We start from the raw sequence: 26,156 nt of genomic DNA, 5'->3' as shown, positions 1-26,156 counted from the left end.
AATCCCTTATAATAATTATTGATAAATCCAGAGTGATTTTCAGACATTCCTACATTTGTCCACATTAAAAATTATTTTTCATGCAGATTTAAAATCATATACTGGTTAGGGAATGTTTAATTAAAAATGTTAATTGTTCTTAGTTTGCTTAGCGGTAGATGAGTAACAATGTGTAAGACAAATCTACCACTCCCACCTGTGCTGGGTGCCTAAATACCACACAGAAGAGCGAAATCAATTTCACGGTCAGGAAAATACCAAATATTTGAAGTGCTAAGTGTAAAAATGAAAAGGGATTCTTAAACCAAATATACAAGGGAAAACTATATGTGGTTAAAATTAAAGATGAAATCTTCAAATCCAAACTAAAAGGGAACTTGAAACTTTTAGCATAATTCTTTTTATTGTGGCCCTGCATCCTTTTCTGTTACTTTCATTCTGACTGTTTATTTTATTCAGTTTCATTTCTCACCTCTCTTTCCTGTCTCTTCCCTATCTTTATAGTTTCCCAGCTGTCTAAACAACTGATGTTGTTAGAGGCGGAAAAGCAGCGTTTGCTGGAGGACCTGGAAGAGAGCAGGACGGAGGTGCAGAAAAATAGGAGGGAGTTACAAGTCTTGCAGGCCCACCTGAAGGATGCCATCACCTGGGATGAACACTGCAATGTTTCTGGGAAACTCAGACGGTATAGCCACAATATCTTATGTAATCACATATTTATTTCTCTAAAAGATGAATTAGTCAGTATTAAAAACAATTCTGCTCCTGAAGTGGGAGACCCCTTTTGTGTGAAGTAAGAAGAAAAAGAAGAACTGAACACAGAATAGTTCATATTCGAGGCACATTCTCGCTTGCCGTATGTAAGGAAAAGGTGCACAGTTCCCTTCATATTGTCATCCAAAAATGCCAAATGCCAACCTTCTTTCCAACAGGTTTGCCGAGAGTTCTGTTCAATTCAGTTTAGGTTTAGTTTATTATGAATTAAGTTTACAATTGATACGTAGCAGAGGAAACAAGAGTAGCAGCTGAAGTATTGCATTGTTAATTGCAATAAAGAGGGGCACTGGGATGTGACGAATGCATTGATGTGGTCGAGCAGAATCCTAGCTGTAATTGCTTTAGCTATTTTTGATAGAGTTGGGAAAGAAAGCCAGTAGGATGTAACCGAAATCTCAAAAAATTAATCAAAATAAGTAGTGTAAGGATTCAAGTCAGCAGGATTATTAAAACACAGACATTTCTGTAGATTTGTACATTTTATACTGATGGGATGCACTTTGTTAAAGAGTGTTTACTGAGTTCTAGATGTTTTGTCATAATGTGCTGTATAATCTGCCCTTGGCTCTCAGGGAACTGGAACAGCAGGAGAGTAGGAATAAGAGTGAGATGGACGAGTTGCATCTCAGACTGTCCAGCCTGCAAGAGGAGAATAGGAGTCTAGCTCTGGAAAAAGCCAACCTGACGGCTGATATAAGGAGAATGGAGGCTGAGCAGGAGCTCACCAAACAAGCCAACAGGTACTAAATATACTGCTTCCTTTGTCTGGTATCCTCCTACACATGAAACCTATGACATGCTAGTTGGGCTACAGTTGGCAACATTTATAAAGAACTTGTTGTTTGCTCAAACTGTCACTATATCCTGACAGTACTACATGAATCAAGAAATCTATGAAAACAAGCATCTGCCTCCTCCTCGCGCTCCCAATGGCACATGGAAAAAAAACAATCAGAGCCGAGAAGTCTTTAACGCAGAAACACGTCAAACTAGGCAGCGCTGATCGAATGTGAACCAAGATTCCGTAACTACATTGCTGATTTCTCTCTACTCCGTTGTTTTGTAACTTTGTAACTGTAAAACGAGAAATGTGACAGAGGTTCCTCAGCTCTGATGGGTTTTAATTGTTGCGTGCCATAGAAACTTGCAGATGCCATTAGGAGCACTAGGGGGAGGCAGGGAATTTTTTTTAATTTTACAGATTATCTGTCAATTGTGGTACTTATTTTTTTGGTATAAAAGATACCTACTGAACTGGTGAAGTTTGACACTGTATGAACTGAAATATTTGACACTGTATTTCATCCATAATAAACACCTCTTTCGATTATGTTTATGTCCTATCCCCTCTTAAACCACCCTTTCAGTTATTTTGCTAGATAAGGGCTCTTTTCTCAGGAGTGTGCATGTGTGTACAAGCTGTGTTTGATTGATATCTCCCCCAATCTTCTGCCACTTGAACACCCAGTTATTCCTGAAGTGAGATTTTAGTTGGCAGCTTCTTCCCTGGTTGCAGGAAAGGCCATGCTCAGAACCATGTGTTTTTTTTTTTTTTATATATATATATATATCAAGATGGGGAGAATCTCCCCTCTTCAAAAATGTATGAAAGTTGTAGTGCGAGTGGCTTATTTAACACACTATACAGGCATAAGCTAAAGTTGCCAAGTGGCTTTTCAATAGTATTACATATCTTACCATGGTTCACATCACGTAATTTCCCTACAGTACAGTACAGTTTATTTTGTCCAAGGGTTACAGCTGTTCTAAAATCTGTTCTGGTCTCTTGAACCTTGGCTCCCTGGAGACCTGACTTGAGATCATTGTGGACTTTCTCATTCTGAAGTGTGAAGATTGTCAGAAGGTGTTTGATTAACCAACAGTGTTTTCACCCTGCTTGCATCAAGATGGCAGTGTCTCAAGCTATCATCCAGTTACTGTCTCTCTTTTATTGCCTGTTTTCAACCGTATTATTTGCTTTATTCTTTTCCCTTAACCCCTGATATATTTTTCTTCCCTACATAGTTTTTTTTCTAAATCTCATCCCTTCTGCACTTCTGCCTCTATATGTCCTATTTGCCTGATTTTGCTATCCTCCTCTTTCTTTTTGTCTTATTGTTTTTCCCCTTTGTTTGACCTATTCTCTTCTTCTCTCCTGTCTCTCCATCATCCAGGAAGGCTGAGAGGAGGGTGAGTGTATTGAAGAGACAGAAGGAAGAGTGTGTGCTGAAAGAGGAAAAAACTCGGCATTACATGGGAGCTGTCATATCTGTGGCGGAGCACATTTCCCAGGAGAGAGACCAACTAATACAGATGGTACTACTAATACTGATTTTGTATATCACACATGGTACACATATAGTAGCAGTACTACCACTGACAACTAGTGGAACAAAGTACTGTATATACATGCAGGTACATGTTATATCCCTGACACTTTTACCCCTGCAGGAAAACACAATATTAAATAGATCTAAGATAAGATTTGCCCTTATTGATCAATTTCATTTATTTCAATATTTTCAACAGCGCATAGACAGAAATAAACAAGAGCAGTTCAACTCAAAATTAAAAGCCAAGCAGTACTCATGAACAGTGTTGTACTTCAACTAATAGTGCAGTGCGGTCTCAAGTGAAGTGACAAAGTTGTGTGATGAGTAGCTGCAAAGTCGGCAAAGTATAATACATGCAAAAATAGTATGATCTCCTTTACTAAAACAGCACACACCAGAATAAAATATAATATGATTAAGTGATGATACTCAGTGTTGTATCAATATAGCAATATAAAACATACTGTATGAAACAGCAACGTAATATAGAAGGGGATATAGAATTTATGGTGTTGATTCTATTTTATATACTATATTCTATGATAAAAATCTGTTATAAAATTTTATTTCCTTCAGTTTTTCCAGATTTACAAATATTAACACATTTTGAATGTAATGCAAACTAAGAAAAAAGGACAGCATGTCAGTTGTTTTTGAACCTGCCGTGTTTGTTGGACCTTTAGGCTGTTGCTAGCTTAGGTAGTTGGCAACAGATGATTGAATGCAAATGCAGACACCTACACTCAGCAGTTACAGTTTAAAGGCAATTTACCTGGTAATCTGTTTGGCTTGTAACTGGTGTGAAGACAGGAAGGATTAGAAAAACAACCACAGGAGAACTGCTGGTCACCCAGAACATAAACTAGCAGGCAGTAATCAGTCACATGACAATCCGGCAATTTCCCGATAAAGCTTCCCTTTACATATACTGAGTGGCCATTGAGTAATAAAGATATATGTGGCTGATGACAGTTGGTCCACAGAGGCAGACTAGAGAGAGAGAGAGAGAGAGAGAGAGAGAGAGAGAGAGAGAGTGCATATTTCAGGAGTCGTGTGTCATTCATCAAACAGGCACCCTCTTCATGCAAGGACTGAGATGCAGGGATGATACTGAAGAGCAGACATTTTGGCATGTTACAGCAGGAACAGCACAGGGGTCCGTCTCAGAAAGCAGGTTTAGTGAAAACTCAGAGTTTGTTAACCCTGAGATGAGGGAAACTCTGGGATTTCTTTTTCAGAAAGGAAGTTAATCAAACCTGAGAGAGAGGGGTAACTCCAGCCCGTTTCAGAAAGAGAGGTAACTTAACCTCAATCAGTTACTATGGTAACTGAGTCTGTGAACCTAACCTGGTCTGGAGCAGGTTTTCTTCTCTCAGTCTCCTCCCTCTTACACAGCGCTCTTTCATTTCCTCATTCATTCATTCAGTCTGTATCAGGCACATTTTAGCGCAGTTTGTTATCTGCATGAATAAAAACAGTGTTGGTTTATTAACTGTGTTAGGCAGAATGAAACGTTTTTGATCTGAACATGGCATTTCCTTGTGTCGACGATCCCATTGATGAAGAAGCTGGATTACTTGCAGGGAGTTAAACATACAGTATGTCGGGAGATAATATCAAGGCCCTGACTATAGATGTATTTTCATTTCCAGATAATTACCAATTTGAGTGGAATTTTTTTCTTTCCAATCCATCAGTTATGTAGCCACATAACCTTATCCGTCCTCATATTACTAACGACACCCAAATAATATTAGTAAAACGGTGTGGCAAAGCGCCGTCAGGAGAGTGTGACTAGCTCTGAAACATGTTTGAAACGTTTAGAGAGTTTCTTGGACACAAACCAGTAAGAGACATTAAAAAGAAATAAATGATTGTAAATCATAATTCTGTTAATGATGGTGCTGCAACTTCAGAATGGGTTAGTAGAGTAGTAGTTTACTTTTTTGCCCGCAGGATTGTACCTAAATGAAATGATAGGTGTAGCTTCTACCATTCCAGTTTTTACCAGTATTATTATAGGTTACTTGTGATTAAATATGAAATTAATACACTATATTAGAGTTTACACATTGACTCTAGCTTTTGTTTGTTAATTTTACATGAATTTAAACCAGACATTCTAACAACAGCAAAGTCACTGCAGGCTAGCCATTGCACTCATTGATAAGACATTTACAGTTTGCATTTGGCTGCATTTACCTCAGCATGTCAGTGAGACATCGACCATTTAGTTATTGCACCCAACCATTCGGGATAACTGGTTAGAAGAAAGATGTATGGCTGAATAACATGCTTTTAATAATAACTCCTATTGAATAATTAAATTCAATTTACTACATGTTGAATCAATGTTTTGGAATTTGCCAGCATGACATTTCTTTTCTACATTTTTTATCTCTGTGATAAACCCAGTACTGGAATATATCTATACTGCACTCTCCATTACTTTTAGAATGTGCCTGGTGGGTTTGTAATCTGATGTGTCTAGTGGAGGTGTGGAAAGGCTAGGGTCAACATCCAAAATGTAGAGTTTGTCACACTGTACTGTAATTCTAACCAGCTTTTGAGAAGGCAGTGCATTCACAATATGGTTTAAAATGACATTATATATACTCAAATATGTCAGTTAACTAAATTAGCTTACAATGCAATGCACAGGGTAAATGGAGGAGCTGCCTAAAGCTGCAAACAATAAAAACAAGGTCACAAAAAACTGAAATAATTATTTCTTTGACTAAGGCTTCAATTTTGTCAAAGCTTATAATCGATCACAGGGCTTTTACTTACATTTGTAGTCAACAGTTAAGAGAGAAAGGAATTATGGGAACAAAGGAGATCACACACAATAACTATTTTAGATTCTGTTGTTTGTACATTTTTTTGTGATTTGATCTATTTTCAGCAAGGAAAATACACAAGCATGAAAACATAGAAAATTGACTTTCAAACATGTATTTTTTTTGCTGGAGCATTGTGATGATTAACAGAAGACTCCTAGCATTCTAATAATAGCACCTTTTGTTCTTTCGGAGCCATGGTACCTGACTGGATTAATACATTCTAATGATAATTCTAACATCATTTACTCTTTTTGGTGAACACTATTTAGGCAGAGTATTTCTGATAGAGGAGGTGCTTTTCAATGTTGGTAGATAAAAATACCATCAGAGCCATAAAATATAGCATGTCAAACCATAACATATAGAACTAATCTGAAACAATTATAATATATACTTGGCTCAGTTGGCTGAGTGTTTGGCGGAGGAACACAAAAGGTTTTTCTGGTAAATGTTAACAGATTCAACTTATCCATAGCTTGCTTTTTAGAGCATAAGCAAGAGCCCATCATGTGTAGAAGGTCAGACTGACACCATTTAAGAGATAGCAGGTCTAAAGCTAACTAGTAAAATGTTCTCTAAATCAACACTTTAAAACATATACCATGGATGCAATTTAACACCTTTCCCTTCTTATCCCAAAGGAATTGTGATTTGCGGCAGGTATCAAATCATATCAAGGACCATGAGAAACATATCATTTTGACAGCACAACATCAACAACAAACACAGAAGAATTCCACAGCACCAATGAAACCAGGGTAAACCTGCCACACTGAACCAGAAGTAGTTTTATTATACTAAAAATAGGCTGTTTGTGTCAATGTTTGTGCCTCACACAAAACTGCTGTAAATTGGCAACAGTTAAGTCTTTCCTTCTTTTCCTATATCCATTTCTCCTATTATCCCTCACTTCCTTCTTCCAATTGTGTGTTCTACCCCCCGTCTGTGTTCCTCTCTTAGATCAGTAACCCCCAGTCTTCCCTCTCTACCTCCCCAGGCATCAGTTCTTCAGCAGGAAAAGCAGAGATTCGTCAGCAGGATTCTAAATGGCACGGTTCAATTCGGAAAACTACAGGAAGCAGTCAAAGTAAGGTTCTTTATTCAAACGTCACTTTTGCACTACATTCAACTCCATCTGTGTATTCTGATCAAAGATGGGGAGAGTCTTTGTCTAATCTATGCCCTGAAACTCCTATGTTGAATGGCAGGCAGGTTAATCTGACATTTACCCCTGATACCACAGTAGCTTGTGAGGCTACACCTTTGGCTCAGCTGGTGCTTCAACAGTCCACACTGAAACACAGTATTTTACCTGAAGTTAATTTTGCCCAAGATAACCGCCCCCTGATCTATTTCCTGTTGATCAGCCCACTCACACTTGATAATAATCATAATCCTACTACCAGTCTCCACCACTCAGAAAGCATAAATGTACTGTATGTACACGTTTGTGTTTCTCAGATAACCATCTGTCACTCATTGAGTCTCCACTTCATTTCCCATGTTTTACCTAGTGTAGAATCAACAGCACACACAGTCAGCCTGTTAAATGTAAAGAAAACACCAGCAATGACAGCTGTTGCGGTTTGTGCTGGCCTCTTTGACTTTGATCCATCCCTGTGACACTGCTACTGCTTATACTGTAGTTATGTTGCTTACTTACTTATAACTGTGGCAGTGTTGTTTGATTACATCTACTGTATTTCTGCTGCTTAATTACTTCCTGTTTTCTGTTGCTAACTTATACCACTGATAATTTATCTGCAGTCCACTTGCCACTGGTTAACACTATATTCTCAGCTGGAAATGTACCTAAATACTATTATTTTAAGCTGTGCATGTATGGACTGTTTGCATGACACATATAAGCAGAACTGAGACATCTATCAGAATGCTGTAACAACACAGATCATTTTAAAAACATAGTCATGCAAGCTTACGTTTGGAAATGTGTGGATCATAAATAGAAGGATTAGTTTCAGTTTGGGGAGAATGCTATGTACTGTATTTGTACAAAGAACTTTCTGAGTAAAGTTATCCAAATGTGCAGACAGATAGCAGATCATAAGGAGGATGCAGCAGCTTATTGTTGCAACCTGTCTAGTTTGGGTTTAAAGACAACTTTATTATTACGTGGTTACATAATTTTTTTTCCATTTAGTTCAGACCTGCCATAACTCAACATAAAAGTAATGCAAGACTTGTCTGTCTGTTTTAAAATCCCCTCATCATTTTTTAATTCATACTACTCACTTCTGATGTTTGCTTTTAAACATAAAAGTGTAGATGGCTGTAATAGACAAGTAGGTTAATGACTACGTACAAGAAGATGGAGCATCTTCTTCTACTCATCCATTCTGTGACAAAAACTGCATTTATTCCATCCCTTTCTATAGAAAAAACATGGATATTATCCAACAATCTGATCACCATGGTAAAATTTCTACAAATGCAATGCCACCTTGGTTTAAATTTTACGGCTGTGGTTGACAGTCTTCCTGCAATACCGGTTGGTACAGGCTTTCTTACCTTGCTATGCCAAACATGAACATGACATTAGTCTGGCAGTATTAGTACCTTGCTCTAGAGCCAATGCTATGTTCCAGCTGTCGGCAGCTTTTGTCATCCAAGCCACATAAGGAAAAAAAACATCTCAGTAGTACTAAAAATGTTATTTGTATCTCTATAGAAACAGCCCAGACAGAAAGAGGTATGCGTTTATGTGTGTGAATGTGAGTTCTATTGGTGGTGATCAGGCCATTGAAAGAGAAGAGCTATTAATGTTAGGTAATTAAGGACATTATTCCCTTCCTCTTTTTATACATAATTAGACTAATCCCTCATTCCCTGTCAGCTAAACTAGATATTAACCAAGAATAATACTTCATACTTGTCCGTTTAAGGTTTTGTAGGGGTGTAGTAAAAAATGCAAAAGAAATTGAAATATGTCCAGTACAAGTCATTTTGTTCAACCAAAAATTCACAATCACATAACACAAAAAACAGCAAATCCCCACATTTGAGAAGATAAAACCAGATATTAGTTTTTTGCATTCATGTACAGACTGTTCACACTGCACTAGAGAACTTTGCTTCTTTAACGTGCCCCTTGATTTATTTTAAATCTCGTCTTTTTTTTTTACCTTGTTCTTCTTTTTCATTTCTGAACATTGAAAATATACCACACAAAAAGTCAGTTATGTCAGTGAGGACGGTAAAATGATTTCTGTTTACATTTCTATACAATAGGTGTAAATATATTCCATTTACCCCACGTATAAAATTCCAGCAGTTAATCCCATGTATAACCCGATTTTGGATCTGACTCTCAAGTGCCAGATACAGCATCTTCCCACGAGTGTATTACATCCCCCTCACCCATATCTCCTCTCCCTTTGATGACCTCAAATTAACTGTCATCTTGTATGAGGTGATAGATTCTGAGATTGGAATGTAAATTTAAGTGACCAACAAATCTCTTTACTAACTGTAGCTCTCATTTGACGCTTATCAACCGATTGTGATGCATGTTTTTACCTTATGAATTGAAAAGATAAGGATTGTGGGTTAGAGAAATTGGTGCTACATGGCTAGAGAAAACAGAGAAACAAATTTGATATTTCCTTTTGCTAGAAAGGTGGAAAACCTACCTGAATGATTACCAAATACTGGAATGCGCGAGTCAGTTGCACCAGACCAATAATCCCTCCCCCTGGTGGATAACGTAATGCGAGCACGTCAAACCTGTCCATGTCAACAGTATCATAGTCTTGAGTATTATTTGATTAGACAAAGATACAAAGTTGGTTGAATATTGGCAAAATATCCCTTTAAGTGTGTGCTATAAAGAGAAAGCAGATTGCAACTAAATTATTCATGGATAATTAAAATTCCTGCTCCTCTATCTCCTTAAAACACCTGAACATTTTAAATATTTTAGCGAATGCATGTATAAATATAGCTAGTTCACAGGATTGCGTGACCCATGTTGCTTGACATCAATTTACAGCAAGATGACTTTTCTTCCCATTCAAAATTCTCATCCGCTTTTAGTTTAGTTTTAATTTCTTTTCCCAGAACCTTCACATAACAGTGGGTGCTGTGACCTCTGACCCGTAATCTTCCATCTTTAGTGCTTTAAGTGTTTGGGTTTAAGAATGGAAGATATAAATGGTTCATCTACTCACCTCATGGCTAATTGTTTCAGCTAGAGAGTAAGTTTTTTAAAGGCACTTTCTGGCTCCATTTGAAAGCTGAAAACCAGGAAATGAGTTAAATTCTTATCACAACGTGTCCTTGACAAACTACACTTGGCTACCCTACAAATTGTGTACCATTTTTAAAAGGAGAAATAGTCCGTACACTAAGCTTAGTGGGTTAACCTGCGTATGGTGTATTCCTTTTCAGATCTAGGGGAGGAGAGTTTTCTTTTAATGTAACCTGCCACTCCACTCAGAAAGATGAAAGCAGGGTCCTGTAGATGTCAAACAGTACAACCAGCAGGGCAAATGCTCCACTGACAAGAACTCTGTCCTACAGCTCTGCCAGCTCAGGCAGAACATGTAGTCTCTTTCTAATGTCTGACCTGCTGCTTTTTATTTTGTCTTTCTCTGGCCGGTTGTACAGTACTGTATAAACGAGTCACGAGTCAAACACTTTATTTCTTTATTTTTCTGACCATCATAGTACTATAAAAATGAGAGGCTAATAGACGTGTGTTAGGTAAGTTAGAAATACTATCATGCTGAGTTACACACCATTCATTTTGTTCTTTTTTCTTTTGTTGTCTCTCTCTTCCGAGCTGTCACTATTTTAGTGACACCTAAAAGTAATCTTGTGCATCAATCTCAATCTTGTGAAGGTTCTTGTTAGAAATTGGGTTAGGAGACTTTAGAAATCCAGTGGATTGACGATTAAAATACCTCTCTGTTTTTTTTTCGTAAAATTACAAATAAGCCCTCGCCTTTGTGATTTTATTGGTTCAATATATAACAACAGTATCCTGTGTTGTTGAGCTTGATGAGACAGGCTATGCCGGATTAATCTTTGATGACAGCAATGTTGATAGTTGACATTTATAACAGTGGACTAAATGAGCAGGCAGCAGACAAAAAATAAGAACACAAGCAACATATAGAAAATAATTCTCCATTTATTTCATTGTCTAGTAGCTTCTGTAATCTGTGGTGTGGCACTAAACTGAGAGCTGCAGTCAGTTAATCATAGACAGAAACACAGAAAACAGAGGGTATGGGTACAGAAACAGCAGTAGAAAGAAGTTGGTAATGGAAAGGTAAGAAAAGAACATATTGAACCCCAACATCAGAGAATGAACAGGACTTACATTGTAGAGGAAGGGTTAAGCATACAATATTCTTTTCAAAATACTACAGTATCCACTTTAATTAGAAATATCATTACCTGTTTATCATTAAATACTTCAAAAGTTATCAGTCCAGGGCTCTCGGTTGTCAACATTGTACAGAAAAGGTTCTAAATAGACTCCTAGAAGATGATGAAATGCTTGTAAGTAAAAGAAAGTTGGTAATTGCTCTCCCAAAAGTTTTGTGAATTGTTAAAAAAACAAAAATTCTTAACCGCCACGTTTATGAACAGAAAGTTTGACTTATATAATGAAGCTCTCAATTTATGGTCTAAAGCTTTCCTTTTAAGTAGTGCTGGGAATGTCACTCATTGCTGGGTAGGACTGCAGTTCACATGTTTTAAAAGACAATCTTTTCACCCACTAAATCTGTGTTTTGGTCACAAACTTTTTGTAACCCATTGTAGAAGCCTAAATCTTCAGCAGACTTGATCAAAAATAACTTTTTTCTCTACATACATGTGCTGTACTCATCAAAGCATTTGTCACAAAAAAACAAATATAATTGTTAAAAAAACACATGAGATACAAATACATACACACAGTCCATTGTGACCTTTCTTTCAGGAGTTGATATGCCAGGATGGAACAATTAGGGGAATGTTTGTCTTACATGTAAATGAAAATCCAAATGCCATTTAAATAACGCTCACAACCAACAAATCTACATGGCTTAGTATGGCAGAATGTGCATGTGACTTACAGAGTGAAAGTTACAGAGGACTCCCATAGCCACAAATCGTGCTTTTGAGTTCAATGAGCTTTTCACAACCAGTACCACAAAACAGCAACAAAGCAGCCTTGCTATGTTCAACTCAACAAGAAACTGAATGGAGAGTGTGTTGCTTAACATTAAAAGAGTATCAAAAACCTGAGATATGAGTCTGGTTTATACCTCCGATGCACCAAATCCATTTTACACAACTCTGTATGGTGGTTGTCTGTATTTGAGGCATTGAGAGAGAGAGATGGAGAGAGTGACTGAGTGCAGCACATGCAATAAGCAATCAGGGCTTCACCCAAAAGCAATGCTTTGTTGAACTGCTAGATTGATTAACTAGGTTGAGTGTGATGTTCAGGATGACTGTTATGTTCACGTTCTATAGTAAACAAGCCAAATTAGTCCTCCAAACTAATACATGCTAACGACGAATCAGAAATGGGCACCAACATTTTTTGCACTCAATATCAAACACCAGAGACTATTTCATATTAAGTTGCTGTGAGCTGTAAATACACCACTTCTAAGCAGGAGGCAGAAGATAATGTCATCTCGGAGTCTGATCGGCCTAACTGAAAGTTAGCATCGCCCTGATTCCCTCAACAAAATACAAGGGTTTTGTAACTGGATTTTGGGTTATTGCAGAAAATAAGCGCTATGGCAAACAAAGGTTTATGATGCTAACACGTTTTGTTCAGCAAGATAATCTTCACAAATGGACACTACTTTCATGATTTTAGAGACGTAAATGCAATCCAGAAGTGTAAAGCTAACATTAGGCTATAAAGCAAACTCCACCATGGTTCCAAGACAACGTCCCCACCACTACCTTCCAACAACTTCCAACTGATTTCAGCAATGTAAAAGACTTAATAAAAAAATAAACGATCAATTAACATATAATACATTTTGATTTACCTGTAGCTTTAACAGAGGGAGGAAACGTTCGCCAACATGTAGTTCTACCATAAATGCTGGCTTATACATGTGAAGAACACTTACTAAAATAAGAGTAAACAAAAAATAAACATTTACAGTATTTGTACTCTTAATAAATTAAGAAGTGACCAAAATCGCTCATAACATTGATTTCCCCCCCTTTCTTTTTCTGGGAACTCACAATTATTCAGTCATGCTTATATGTAATTGTTAACTAACTTAAGCACAGCCTAAGAAAACCAAAGTAAGTACTCCGACTGTTAATGTAAATTCCACATTTCACTTTAAAAAGATTGAATGTGTGTACACAGTTTTGATAAAAGAAGGTCCAGGACGCTGCTGCAGTGACATCACTGCTGTCATTCTTTAAGTCAAACGTTAAAGGTCTGCTTTCAAATGTTATGTTAGACCAGGTCACACACACAGCACAGAACAAAGAGAGGTTACATACATACATTATAGAAATGTATAAGCGTTGCTCCAACGAACACATCTTGTCAGGGGCTATGTTGGCCAAACTTGTTCTGAGTTGCAGCGTTCAGCCTAACAAAAGCACGGACAAATGCTAAAGGCAGTCTTAGGTCTCTGTATTGGCCTATTATTTGCATGAAGATAATTGATTGGTAGGCTTTTAAAGACTGTTAAGGAGCCGGCATCATCTTTACCTTTGGGCCCCCTATCTATTCACAAAACACATCAAATACCTGTTTACTGCAGCTGACTTTATCCCATCCTAGGACGATCAGTTTTGACGTAGCCTCCTATCAGCCCCTGGAGTAGCAGTCACACATGCCCTGGCACAGACACTGGCAGAACCCATAGACCAGGCAAACTGTCAGGCTTGATGGCACCAAGCTAACACATACAATACCCAGTGTCACTCTCTGGATCACCAACAAGTAGATTCCTAGAGGAAGTGAGCCAAAGTACAAGAATCCCAGCAACCAGACCAGGATGCGTGGGACATGATTACAGAACTTGGACAGAGCGTCCTGATCAGCTTGTCCATTGGAGTCCATCGATACTGAGTCCAGGCTCTGCTCAGCATAGATGTCAGAGCTGCCGTTTCGGCTTGGGGAGTGCTGTGAGTCCCTCTGCACTTCCATTATAGTGATGACCAGGCAGTTCGAGGAATTGTGAGATGGGCTGGAGGAACAGAAACCAGTTGGAGTCAAAACCACCTCCCTGTTGTGGTCTGAGCTCCAGGATTTGTCCCGCATTGCCAAGTGGGACATGATGATAGCATCATCAGGAAGGGCTGACACCTCGTACTCTGTGATCTCAGTTTGGTGTCGGCAAAAGGGGCAGGAGATGAAGCCTGCCCCGTCAGCAATGTCCAGGATCTTAATGAGGCAGCGGGCACAGACCCGGTGCAGGCAGTCCAGGATCTTAGGCTTGCGGTTTTGGGCATTGTAGCGTTGGTAACAGATTTTACACTCTAATTCCTCTGGTGGAGGATAGTCCTTCTCCTGTAACTCAGCCAGAGAACCACTCATCTTCAAGTCATGGTCTGGGGAAGGTAAAATAAATAAATAGATACATTGAGAAAAAGAGAGATAGACAACAGTATTTATATAGTCCGACAATACATGCAATGTTGGACCAGAATAGGTTTACATGGTTTATTTTCCAAAAACACCATATTTGTGTTGTACCGCCCATTGCTGCAGATCCTCTTTTCACCCTGTGTGTTAAGGTTTTAGCTACAGAGTGAGACATCTCACTTCTGTACCATCTTTGTTGTGAGTTGCACATGCTCAGCATATAGGTAAGGATCACATTAGCTAGCTATCTGAAAAGAATTTCTAATAAGGGAAGAAGTTCCACTTTTTCGATACTTCAGGCTTCTGAACTGGTTGCAGTACAACCAGAGTTCCACTGGGGGCGCTCACATGTAAGTGCAGAATGAATGGGACTCTATGGATATAATTTAAGACAGCACACCCTGCTGGTTGTTAGATTTTTTTTTGTGGCTTTTTTGTTCTAAAAACTCAGACATTATGGCTCCGCTTCGGATCAAGTGGGATCTCCGGTCGTAATCAGTCGGTTACTGACCAATCAGCACTCATTAGCCAAATGCTAGCCTGTTATGGGCAACAATGATTCAACCTGTAACAAATTGAAAGGACATAAGTACTCGTTCATTCAGTCAGGTGGTAGTGTCTTGGTGAATATTATAGCCTGACCGATAAAAGATTTTTAAGGCCTATATCGATAAAATATTTGGTGATTTAAAAATCAAATATATGTATAATTTAAAAAAAAATATCCAGAAGCACATTACAAAACAAACAGATTTCCCTAACATGGAAATGCAGTTTAAATAATAAACTGTTTGTTGGTTTCACAACAGAACAGAGGAACATCAAAATCTATTAACGTTCTGATAAATAAAATGTATAAAAAACAAACTTAAAGTATGAAACTTAAAGACGCTTGAACAAAAACACAATAACAACAACAAAACAAATCAAAGAGTTTTCAACAGGGACGTTGTAGAGCGCCCTTTTGTGATTGTGACAAACAATTTCCATAATGTCTGTCACATTTTAGTTTCTTTTAAGTAAAAAATATATCTAAGCCTTGATGTGTTCTCAGATAACTCACTGTAAGTGTGCAGTGGTCTCTGTATCTGCAGACAACCTGCCCTCTGCATGGATTTTCTCCTATTCATTTTTTCTGTGTGCATAATGTCAATGGACGTTAACAAATAGCCTTTGGGCCCCACATAGGCGTTGAAACTAGACCAGCACAGTTAATCGTTAATTATTATCAAATCACAATCTCAATTCACCTGGTTCACTATTTAATTTTTAAATGACTTTGATTTGACAATCCTGATTTGTATTTTTCCCCAAATCGTGCAGGGCTAGTTGAAACCCCCAGCCAATAACAGCTTACAGGGTGTGCAGCCTGTTCTCATTCCCAGGTACCGCCTCTTTGTCACACCCATCGGCGTCTCGTACCCACGCACATGTTTAACTGACACACACACACACACACACACACACACACACACACACACACACAGACAGGATGCAGCTGTGCATTCACACCAAAGCCAGCAATTCACCTGTGTGTGTGTGTGTGTGTGTGTGTGTGTGTGTGTGTGTGTGTGTGTGTGTGTGTGTGTGTGTGTGTGTGTGTGTGTGTGTGTGTGTGTGTGTGTGTGTGTGTGTGTGTGTGTGTGTGTGTGTGTGTGTGTGTGTGTGTGTGTGTGTGTGTGTGTTTGCGCTTTACAACTTTACTGCCATGAAACAATCAGAAACTAACGTTTTATTTCTCTGATTCACTGCTTTCTTCAGCGCTTTGTCTCTTCATGTACACTCTAGCTTGTCCAACCACCACTGCACCAAAGCCAAGGCTGGTTCTGCTCTCAACTCTCTCAGGTCACTGGTTAAAGTTTCCATCCTTCTGGATCATCTCCAGTCAAGGTGACAACTATTAGTCCCCTATTAGGCATTACCCCCTTCCACTTTCATGACACATGTGGGTTGTTTACAGCTTTTTGCAGTGTGAGTATATGATCAGCCATTAGAACATGCTGACGTGGACAACCTGTACACAAAATACAATCAGTGTTCCTCTTTTTTTATGTCTGCTAAGATGGTGACCAGCTTGTGCATTCTGTTATGTATTCCCTATTTGTAACAATCCACAAGGACAGGTTCGCAGCAGAGTCTGAAACTGGACTTGCAGTCTTTGTTCAGGTCCACGTATATTTTGTCAAGTTATTTGTGATTCAATAAAGCTTTAAAAAGTGCTTAGAAAATGTTTAGTGCATGCTTCTGTGAGCTATAGTTGCAAATACCTCATTACTGTTGTTACTTCTTACTTTACCTCTTTACTTACTTCCCCTCCAGATTGAATTGATGCTATATAAAGAAAAGCCAGTCACTCATTCATGGTCATGAAATATAGATTGAATAGGTGGATGTTGCACTGGCAATTGCCCAGCAGGCCTCTCTGTGACTTGCTGACTGTTAAATATTTCAGCTAGCAGGCGATTGCGTTTATAAGCCTTCTGAAAGATGTCAGAAAGAACCAGCTTGCAGGAGCAAAATCGTCCAGTTTTCCCCAGACTACCTAATACATGTTGTAAAGAAAGGGCGCTGCACCGGGAATGTGCATGAGAAAATCCAGCTCCTATTATCCCACGTGAACTTGAACATGAAGGTTACAAATTTTTGTAATGCTATCCTGTGAAGTTTACATTATAAACAAACATTCAGCTTTTTTACCAGAAGGAATTGTGTGTATTCTTAAGGCCTAACTATGTATTTCTTATCTAACTAGAGCGCAGACCTCCGCCGAGGCATGCCCTATCTCCCCATATTAATGCAGTGTGAAGTTTCCTAGTCAGGTACTCATTTTTAAGATTATTCTGAGCCCTCATGAATGCAGCACAAACGTCCTATCTCACATGATAACATGGTAACAAAAGTGATAAGAAAAATTGTGATGCAATAAATAAATCAAAGGCAGTGATAACCAGTGGAGGGACAGTGTGGTACTGTCTGACAGACTAGTTAACAAGCTGACTTGACAGGTTGACTGACTCAATAGTTGGTCTCTAATGAGAATATGAAAGGTGAAACATTGATTTGAAAACTGTAGCTCCACTATGGAAGAGAAATAACACAGGGGAGGATGCTGACATATGACATTTAGGAACTGATTGGATGATAGTTGAGGGAGTCTTGATGCTGGAAATATTGGAAAGGTTTTTTTTCTCTCCAGAGTAATTATAGATCCAGTTACATCTTACTGTGGCACATGTCTGGGTTATTCTATTGTTCTCTGGGAAAAAACTGGAGAGTAACCCTTATTATATTTTTAGTAACGTATACTGTAAACAGCAGGCTGAGCCAGTGTGTGATGATTAGGGAGGATTCTCTTTACACAAAGAGAGTGGTTTGAAGTGTCATGTGAACATGATACAGAGGTAAGAACACCTTTTATTAAACCCCTCAGATACATCTCCACATGTGTTATTTAGGCATACTAAACTGAAAGCTGATTTAAAAAGCAGAATTTCCACTGTGAAAAATAAATAAATAATAACATTAAAAGTTTTCTATGTGTGTATTTGAATAGATATCCAGAAGATGGAAGCCATACAGAACACTTCTGATACACTTTTCATGACATTACACAGACTACATGGTCTGCATTTAAAAAAACACAACCCTTCTAAAAAAACGCAAACCCGACCCGATTCGTGCTTGGGGAAATTTTGAGAGATTACAGCCCAACCTGGGTTCTTGTCCCCTAACCTTAACAAATTACTTATTTTTTTTAACCAACCACCTAACAAGCCATTTTTGTGCCTATACCGCGAAAATAAGTTTAGTAATACTAAAAACAAATTCATTTTATTAACTCTGTTATTCGGCATGCACTGACAAATGATGTTGTACTGGCTGTTCTTAAAGGCAGTTGCTAACAACATATTTTGTCGTTTAATTTTGAGGACTTGTTGGTTAGAACATTACGTACCTCTGCCTCTGAATCCCTACCAGCTCCATTCATGCTGCTCTGTGGCTAACCCTGGTCTCTTATAGGAGGTTGAACCAGGGGACGATTTCCCCATGGGGAAAATCAATAATGTATCACTTTGAATTATTCTAAAAACCACTATTAATAACAAGTCAATATTTTTAAAAGCAAAAAGTACTTTGATCCTCATATTTTGTTGCATAATAGAAAATACTTTGATCATCAAGATAAAAGCAAGGTCTAAGCTGTCACACAGCTACAGAAGTCTGTTCAACACTAAGCTCCAGACGCTGTGTTGGATCTGCACCTTTACAGCCAGAATTACACAGTAGTCAATATTCTGCATAGATCTTTGCAAGACAAACTAGATGAAACACTGTGTTTACCTGCATTTATAGCACTTGTGCAGTGCCTGTTGAAATTGTGCCTGTTTGGAACTGGCAGATTGCTGGGCCTGTGGAATTGCTGCTTCTAGAATTCATCAAAACCAAATTTTACCCCAAAATTACTTAGAGAAAGACCCCAAACCACTTCATATCCAACTCCCCTGTACACCCTGTATACGCTACTACTAACTTACTGATTTACCTGACAGAAAATGTTGCAGATTCAGAATGTAATCCCAAAATATCCCAATGACAATGTGGAGTACCGGCATTAACATAGACATTAGCCTCATGGACTCATGGCAGTGTGCTACCCACCCAGCCCGTTATGAGAGCTAATCAGTGTGTGTGTGTGTGTGTGTGTGTGTGTGTGTGTGTGTGTGTGTGTGTGTGTGTGTGTGTGTGTGTGTGTGTGTGTGTGTGTGTGTGTGTGTGTGCGCGTGCGTACTCTTTCTCTGAAGTTTTTCAAACCAAGCAGCCAAGAGGCCTACTTATCTCCTGCATGTCATTACACTAACCCCTTGTCATTGCAAACTAACCTTCAACAAACTTCATGTCCCCATACCACAAGAGCTTCAGCCCTCAGCAGCGGTCAGTGGTAGCAGGGCATGACTTGGGAGAGATGGCAGTTCTATGCTGCACACCACTGGCTTAGGGGAAGAATTACCATCATTTCTAACTTTTACTGAGTTGAGAAAAGTTAGCTGACCTGCAGGTAATGCTGTTTTTATAACCCCACCTGGCATCACAGTCATGACGTTTTACATATTCACATCTTGGAGCTGCCAAGATACCCACATAATTATATTGGTGGCCACTGGGAGAGGCCCAGTACATTATTACTTGTATCTATCATTTAACAGTTAGCCACTGGTACAACAACGTTGCTTTTCTGTTGGAGAATTGCAACCACAATCTTGCATTGTTTATCACTGGTAAATATCTTACACTGTGAAACATTATCTTGCTTGTTCCTTCAGCTACAACTCTACTTCCTCTTGCTCTACTGCATGCCTGCTATAGGTGAACCATGTTTCATTCATTCAATTCCTGTATTGTATTCTTTGTCTCACTTTGTTCCCATTCAATGTATCCACTCTCATTACATGCAATAAGATCAGGTGTAGAGTAGAGTCTCATGTAGTTGCAGTCTGCCAGTCTGGAACTGCTTGATTACCTAATGACACCAGACAGCCGATTTCAACAGAAAAGGTCAATCTGTTCTGTTTACACATGCAAGGATGCTTTATAGCTGAGAGCAAGGAGTTATTGTTGCAGGGAATTAAAACATTTGGATTTGTGAATAAATAATTGAATTAAAGAGTATAATGCTGTTAGTGAGGTTGTGAGATGTTAATTAGAATGATGGCAGTTTGGCAGATAAAAGAAAAGGCCGGTGTATATACAGCAGCCTTTAACACGAGAAAAAGATTTACTCTGCTTTCAGACTATTAGTAGCAGTTGTTGGCTGCAGCACAAATTTTATTCCAGCATAAGGCAGGTCATATGGCCGCGCTGATACATGTACGTGATTGGCTTCAAACGGGTGGTAAGACCCAAAGGATCAACTTTCAGTGGAGTGGAGTCTGAGAGGCAGTTCAAGAAAGCCTGATTGTACTGCTTGGGACTGCAACATACAGTATATGGAATGCTTAACCACAACATCTACTGTAGGTTCTAGATTGCGCCAGGGGAAAGTTATTATTGTCAGGTTTGTGTCTGGGCCCTATATAATGTACATATTTTATATTCACACAAGAATCCATTAAACTTGAGTTGACTGACGGAAATGTACTTTCAACCATTTTGAAAGTTAATTCTCATTTAATGTACAGCACAATACATGGGAAACTAATGCTCACATGCAAGATATAGCAAAGTTGTCACTCTTAAGGTTTCAGACTGATATCAAATCAAATCTCAGTCTCTGCTAAAAAACACAACTGAGCAGTTAGCAGGTGTGTGTCCTGAATTGTGGTTAGTGAAACTTGTTACAAAGAAGTGTAACAAAATAATAAATAACATCTTTAACTCAACTACAATCCCCCACTGGATTGTAGCATTAAAAAACACTTGCCTGCCCTGAATTTTTAGTGTTTTTGTTCTTACTGTGTGGAGAAGGTCAGCCAGCCTCTGGGCTCCAGCTAGGAGGGGGGGATATATTGGTTTGGCGCTGCTCAGCTCGGCTTGTTGTGAGGGCTAAATGTCACCGCTTCAGCTGGGCTGATGCTGTCGCCCTGCTGCCTCCCTAGGGGATTGATGGGGATTCAAGCCAAGGTTGGGAGACATTTTGCTTTCCAGGTTACAGTTCTCCGATGGAAAGTACCAATTCCATTCATTACTGAGCACAGCTGGGAGTTCCCATGCTGGTTTGTGATAGAGCTAGGCCCATATTAATGGCTATGGTTCTGAACCAACTAAGTGTCTTGTATATGGGACTAGATTCAGACAAGTATTAGAAAAATATTTAGAATCCACTTGTCAGCAGGGTTTTGGAGCCCCCCTGCTAAGACAATAAATATATGCATTGCTTTAGGTAACTAAATAGTTTAACATACCAGTGTAGCATGGAGCTAAAAAAGGACAAACATCCAGGTTGCATATTTGGTCTATGTACAATATAAGGCAAAGTGTTGGTAATAAAACAAGCTGCCTCAATTCTTTACATTCAAGAGACAGTGAGGTCATATATCTTGTTCTGTGCCTGTAACAGATGATTCAATGGATGACATAGGTACAGTATGTAATGACATTGATGTCAATTAAATGCTCAGGGTAAAGGCCTGTACATGTATTTCACATGTGTTAATCATTGTCAAGGCCTGACTGTTCAGGACTTACTGTATGGACCTAATACCACTATAAGCTCTGGGGCACATGCTATTACTATTAGTATTCAAACACCATGCATGCATTCATTTAACAGGCATTTTCCATTTGTTTACTACTGAGTTAGTTACTTCTGTTTACTACTACCATCCATACTGATGCTGCGCTCATACACATCACATTAACTCTGTCATGGTTTTGTTTATATTTTGTGCTCTGTAATGATGTATGTGTGGGTAGGATAAGGTAGAAAGCTATGTGTTATGGATGATAGTCTGATTTTCTTCTCCATGGACTATTTCCTCTATGGACTAGTGGTCTGCATGTTGTGAAAGATTTTTAACATTGTTTACACCTGTGTGCTGGAAACTTAACTTTTGATGAAATTACAAAATTGACAGTCACATACAAATGCATACATTTTAAACCACAGCCATACACACAATCATAGGAAATATTATATATGATACATATATAGTCATTAAGGAGGTATTAAATTCCTCATGTATGTTCTTTTAAGGGTGTTTTAACAAGAAACTGTTGATTTTCGCTACCTGCTGCATTTGTTGTTTGTGGTTCCTCTGCTTAGTGTTCTTCTCATCCAATAGCGCTCCGTTATTACAAAGGCCAATTTTTCCATACTTTTGCTATTTCTGCTCCTTGGTCGTGATTGGCTAGCTATGGAGAAAGAATTTGATCTTTTTGATCTGGTTTTCTGAAAAAAGCTTTATAAAGAGAAGCCACATTTTCAGTACTTTATGGTTGTTCCTTGTGGCTTTCTGTGTACAATTGGCAGGAGCAGTTGGGGGTAAAATGTGCTTTGTTGGGCCAGTCTCTGATCTGGTATCATAATTACTAGATTTAAAGAAAGGATGAGGTAGCTTCAGAAGTACAGCCATGTAAACTGTTTTAATAAGTATCAAATCTTTCACACAAGACACTTTTCATAACTGCTCCTGTATAATACGCTATGTCTCAGAATCAAATCCAGACAAGCCAGCTACTTGATAGTCCATCATTTTTTAAAGTGAAAGGGTCAAGCAGACAGAGTGATAAACTCCTGTGCACACACACAAATAGAGGGCATGCACCCAGACTGTTTGTCCTTATACAGACCTTGTTTTTCTCATCACTAACTACAGAGCAGCAACACACAGCATCCACCCTCTCTGTTTCTTTTTGTGCAATGTTTTTTTTAATTGATTCTTTCTTTACTTTACTGGACCTCTTATGGCTTCATTGCCAGTCCACTTAACAATAAACATGTATGCCACTTGTATGAGTGTGTGTGTGTGTGTGTGTGTGTGTGTGTGTGTGTGTGTGTGTGTGTGTGTGTGTGTGCGCGCACGTGTGTGCGTGCGTGCGCTGCACCATCTGCACCATCTGCAGTAATTCTGAACTGCCTGCAGCTCAACAGCTCCTAATCTGCTGATACAACAACTTAAATATAGGTCTAACACAGAACTATTATTTGCTGGACACACATCCAAACTAATAAACACCAGATGCACCCACACCATCCTCTCCCTAGAAGATCTGCAGGTTAGTGTGTGTGTTTGTTGGTTCTCACCTTGTCCCAATGTGTGTGACTCCCCCTCCTCCATTCCAGTTGTCTCTGCTGCGCTGTCCTTCATGTAAATCTGCCTCCTTCATAGCAACACTCCACATGTCATTCCTCCGTGTGTATTTGTCTGTGCAGGTGTACCGAAAGCAGGCGTCAACCAGACTGGCAGTGTTGGAGGAGGCAGCGGAGGGGAGGACAGCTTCTTACCAGAGGGAGATTCTTCACCTGCAGAGGCTGCTACGAGAAAGACAGGAGGCTGAGGAGAGACTGCTGCAATCCAAACGGTAGGAGGAGAGACAGAGAGAGAGAGGGAGAGCGAGAAAGAGCGAGAGAGAGGCAAGCAGGCAGAAAATGTGTGAATGAAAAGAGGAGGAGAGAGGGGGGAGATGGTGTGTATTGTGGGAGGGAGGGCTGAGACAACGAGAAGCTGCAGTAAAGTGTGTATCAGAGCTGGGCATATTAACAAAACAAAGGGAAGGAAATGTTCTTATATTAGGAGAAGGTGGAGGTTGGAGTACGGTTGAGGCTGTGTTGCAGTAGCTTTATCAAAACTGTTTGTCATGTGTTAAGTTCAATTAAGGCTATTGACAGATTTATCATTCTACCATTATATGTATCATTATCTGTATCAGTCTGACATATAGTAGAATGTTTGCTTTACACAACAGGACAACAATTCAGCAAGTTAGAGTACACAAGACACCACAACAAAACAACCTGGTAACGCAGCAACAACACAGTTCAGCAGTATGGTTCTTCCACCCGCTACTGACGCTCCTGTTTGTTAAAAGAATAAATTGTGAAATTGCCAATATAATTAATAGACTCCAATAACCCACTGCACAAAACAAGAGTCAACAAGGGAAAGCTGTTTGGCATTGTCAGAGAAGATTTGGCAAATGTTTCATGGGTGCAACCCACATACTCAGTTCTACTGCTCACCCCACAAATGCATGTTCCTTACAAATGTAGCACTATTTAGAAGGAAACTAATCATGCTTTCCAATGGTATGAGATTTATTGTCAAGAAGCATTGTTACAACAAAGAGATAATCTACCAAACACAAATTTTCTGTAATTCTGTTAATATCTGTACAGTAAAATTTCCACTCTCTATGCCAGGTTAAGGAGATACGTAGATGCTGACATCCCTGTGAACCACTAGACACAGCAGATCACACAGCTCAATTCTCAATTTTTCCACACTAAATCAGTTAACCCCCACAGGACCATCCGTTCCAATCCTCCAATCCAAAATGTATTCTCATTTACGGATGCTAGGTTGTTTGGGGGTGGAATAACTGTATTTTAACAGGATTTGCATATGTAGTGCCTGAAGCATTTTGTTTTAGAATAACAGGGAAAGGCCTACAACATCGGATTGTGGGCAATAATTGGTTTGTGTAAAAGCAAAAATAAGTTTTTTCATTTTGTATTAGTGCATACTGTGTGTGTCTTTTACATATATATTCTGAATTGTTCTGAAATACTTCAACAAAGTAGCAAATCAGAGGAATAAAACGTTATTAACATCAATAACGTTCTAAATCACAAATAAACACACTCACATATCTGTGGGAAGGTGCCACTTTGCTGGATTACGTGTGAATGCAGAGGTTCATCCTGTCTAGGGCTCACACCAAGGACATTTTCAGCTCAGAAGCGTACATACCCCGAAAACACGTCATGTTTTTATTTTTGTAAAACTTAAAACGGGGACACTAGACCCAAAGCTGTTCTCATTAGGGGCTGAGCCCCCCCCTCCCCCTAAAAGGTCTGATCCTAGAATCGACCCTGCTGCTACTTCATACTTGTACTCCACTACACATCAGAGGGGATGTTGTAATGTTTACTGAACTACATTTATCTGACAGCTTTTGCTGTATTGCTTCAGGCTTGTTTCTGCAGCAGCTCATTGAGTATAAGATACAGTAAAAACTATTGAGGAAATATTTTTGTTTGACATTGATCCAGTATTAAACGAGATCGCTTCAGTCGGCAGCAGCAAAACAAGCTACAATGTAAGTTAATAATAATTGTACAGCTTGTTTTATGTTCATAAAAGTGCTCGTTTTCCTACTGACAGGCTCAGATTAATATTCCAAGTGTCTGACAACATTATGGAAAGGATTTCTAATTACGTCGACCTTTCTGTTAAAGATCAAGATCCTTTTTTAAAACACAAAAGTCCGCAAAATTACGTTGGTTAAATCCACCAGACTCCATGTAAATAATCAGTAATTTAGCATTGTAAAATACGGCTTTCTAGAACATCTCTGAGCTCTGAGCAGCGCGGGCTCTGGTGTGTACTGTGTGCGACGATCGGCTCCATTTGGTCAGTGTTTTCTTTCTTTCATTCCAGTTTCGGGTCTGTCAGTCACAGTGAAAACTGGGGACATTTCCGGGGACAGATCACCAAAACCAGGGAATGTCCCCGTTAACCGGGGATGTCTGGTCACCCTAGCTTACACACCCACGTTGGGCCCAAAGGCTCTTTGCAGACGCCCATAATCATCCCACACACAGAGAACAGAGTCTCTGCACAGATACCACGACTAACTTTTAGTGGGTCATAAGTAATGATTAAAAGGTATTAGTTTTGTATTAGTCTATGAACATTATTTTTAGGATAATACTGCATATTATACATTTAAGCTAATTGAATTGTTCTGGTGAGGGAAGTAATGGCCGTCCATCTTCATTCACTTATCCGGTAATGGATTGCGATGTTTTCACTAATATACTTGAAATGACAGAGCATGGCCCATGGTTATGGGAAACAATAAGAATTGCATGTAGCCAATCGTGTTGTGGTTTGGGGTTTTTGTTGGGTTTGTTTTCCCGTTTCTGCCTCCTTGTGAATGTCTCAGTGTTTTCCCAGG

General features: G+C 39.1%; 2 protein-coding genes across 4 annotated transcripts in view; one reads left to right on the top strand and one right to left on the bottom strand.

Annotated features, from left to right (window-relative positions):
• The window catches only part of cep89 (centrosomal protein 89), a 63,334-nt gene that overhangs the window by 13,094 nt on the left and 24,084 nt on the right, over positions 1 to 26,156 (top strand). The window contains exons 13-18 of one of the 3 annotated variants that reach the window (XM_034871258.1): positions 505 to 685; positions 1,350 to 1,517; positions 2,952 to 3,093; positions 6,914 to 7,040; positions 23,410 to 23,558; positions 23,919 to 23,992. In XM_034871258.1, coding sequence (XP_034727149.1) covers positions 505 to 685; positions 1,350 to 1,517; positions 2,952 to 3,093; positions 6,914 to 7,040; positions 23,410 to 23,534 — 743 coding nt within the window. In that variant the 3' untranslated portion in view covers positions 23,535 to 23,558; positions 23,919 to 23,992. Of the gene's footprint in view, positions 1 to 504; positions 686 to 1,349; positions 1,518 to 2,951; positions 3,094 to 6,913; positions 7,041 to 23,409; positions 23,559 to 23,918; positions 23,993 to 26,156 lie in introns of those variants that run through there. The other 2 variants (XM_034871248.1, XR_004656579.1) reach the window with 2 other exon arrangements.
• Positions 12,685 to 23,524, bottom strand: zgc:165481 (uncharacterized protein LOC100073327 homolog). Its single transcript, XM_034871356.1, has 2 exons — positions 23,281 to 23,524; positions 12,685 to 14,506 (listed from the first exon to the last, which is right to left on the bottom strand). The coding sequence occupies exons 1-2, from the start codon at positions 23,342 to 23,344 to the stop codon at positions 13,761 to 13,763; spliced, it is 810 nt and encodes a 269-aa protein (XP_034727247.1). The 5' UTR covers positions 23,345 to 23,524; the 3' UTR covers positions 12,685 to 13,760.

This window comes from Etheostoma cragini, chromosome 1, assembly GCF_013103735.1.
Source record: "Etheostoma cragini isolate CJK2018 chromosome 1, CSU_Ecrag_1.0, whole genome shotgun sequence".
Classification (NCBI taxonomy): domain Eukaryota; kingdom Metazoa; phylum Chordata; class Actinopteri; order Perciformes; family Percidae; genus Etheostoma; species Etheostoma cragini.
This window is presented reverse-complemented; position numbering and strand designations above follow the sequence as displayed.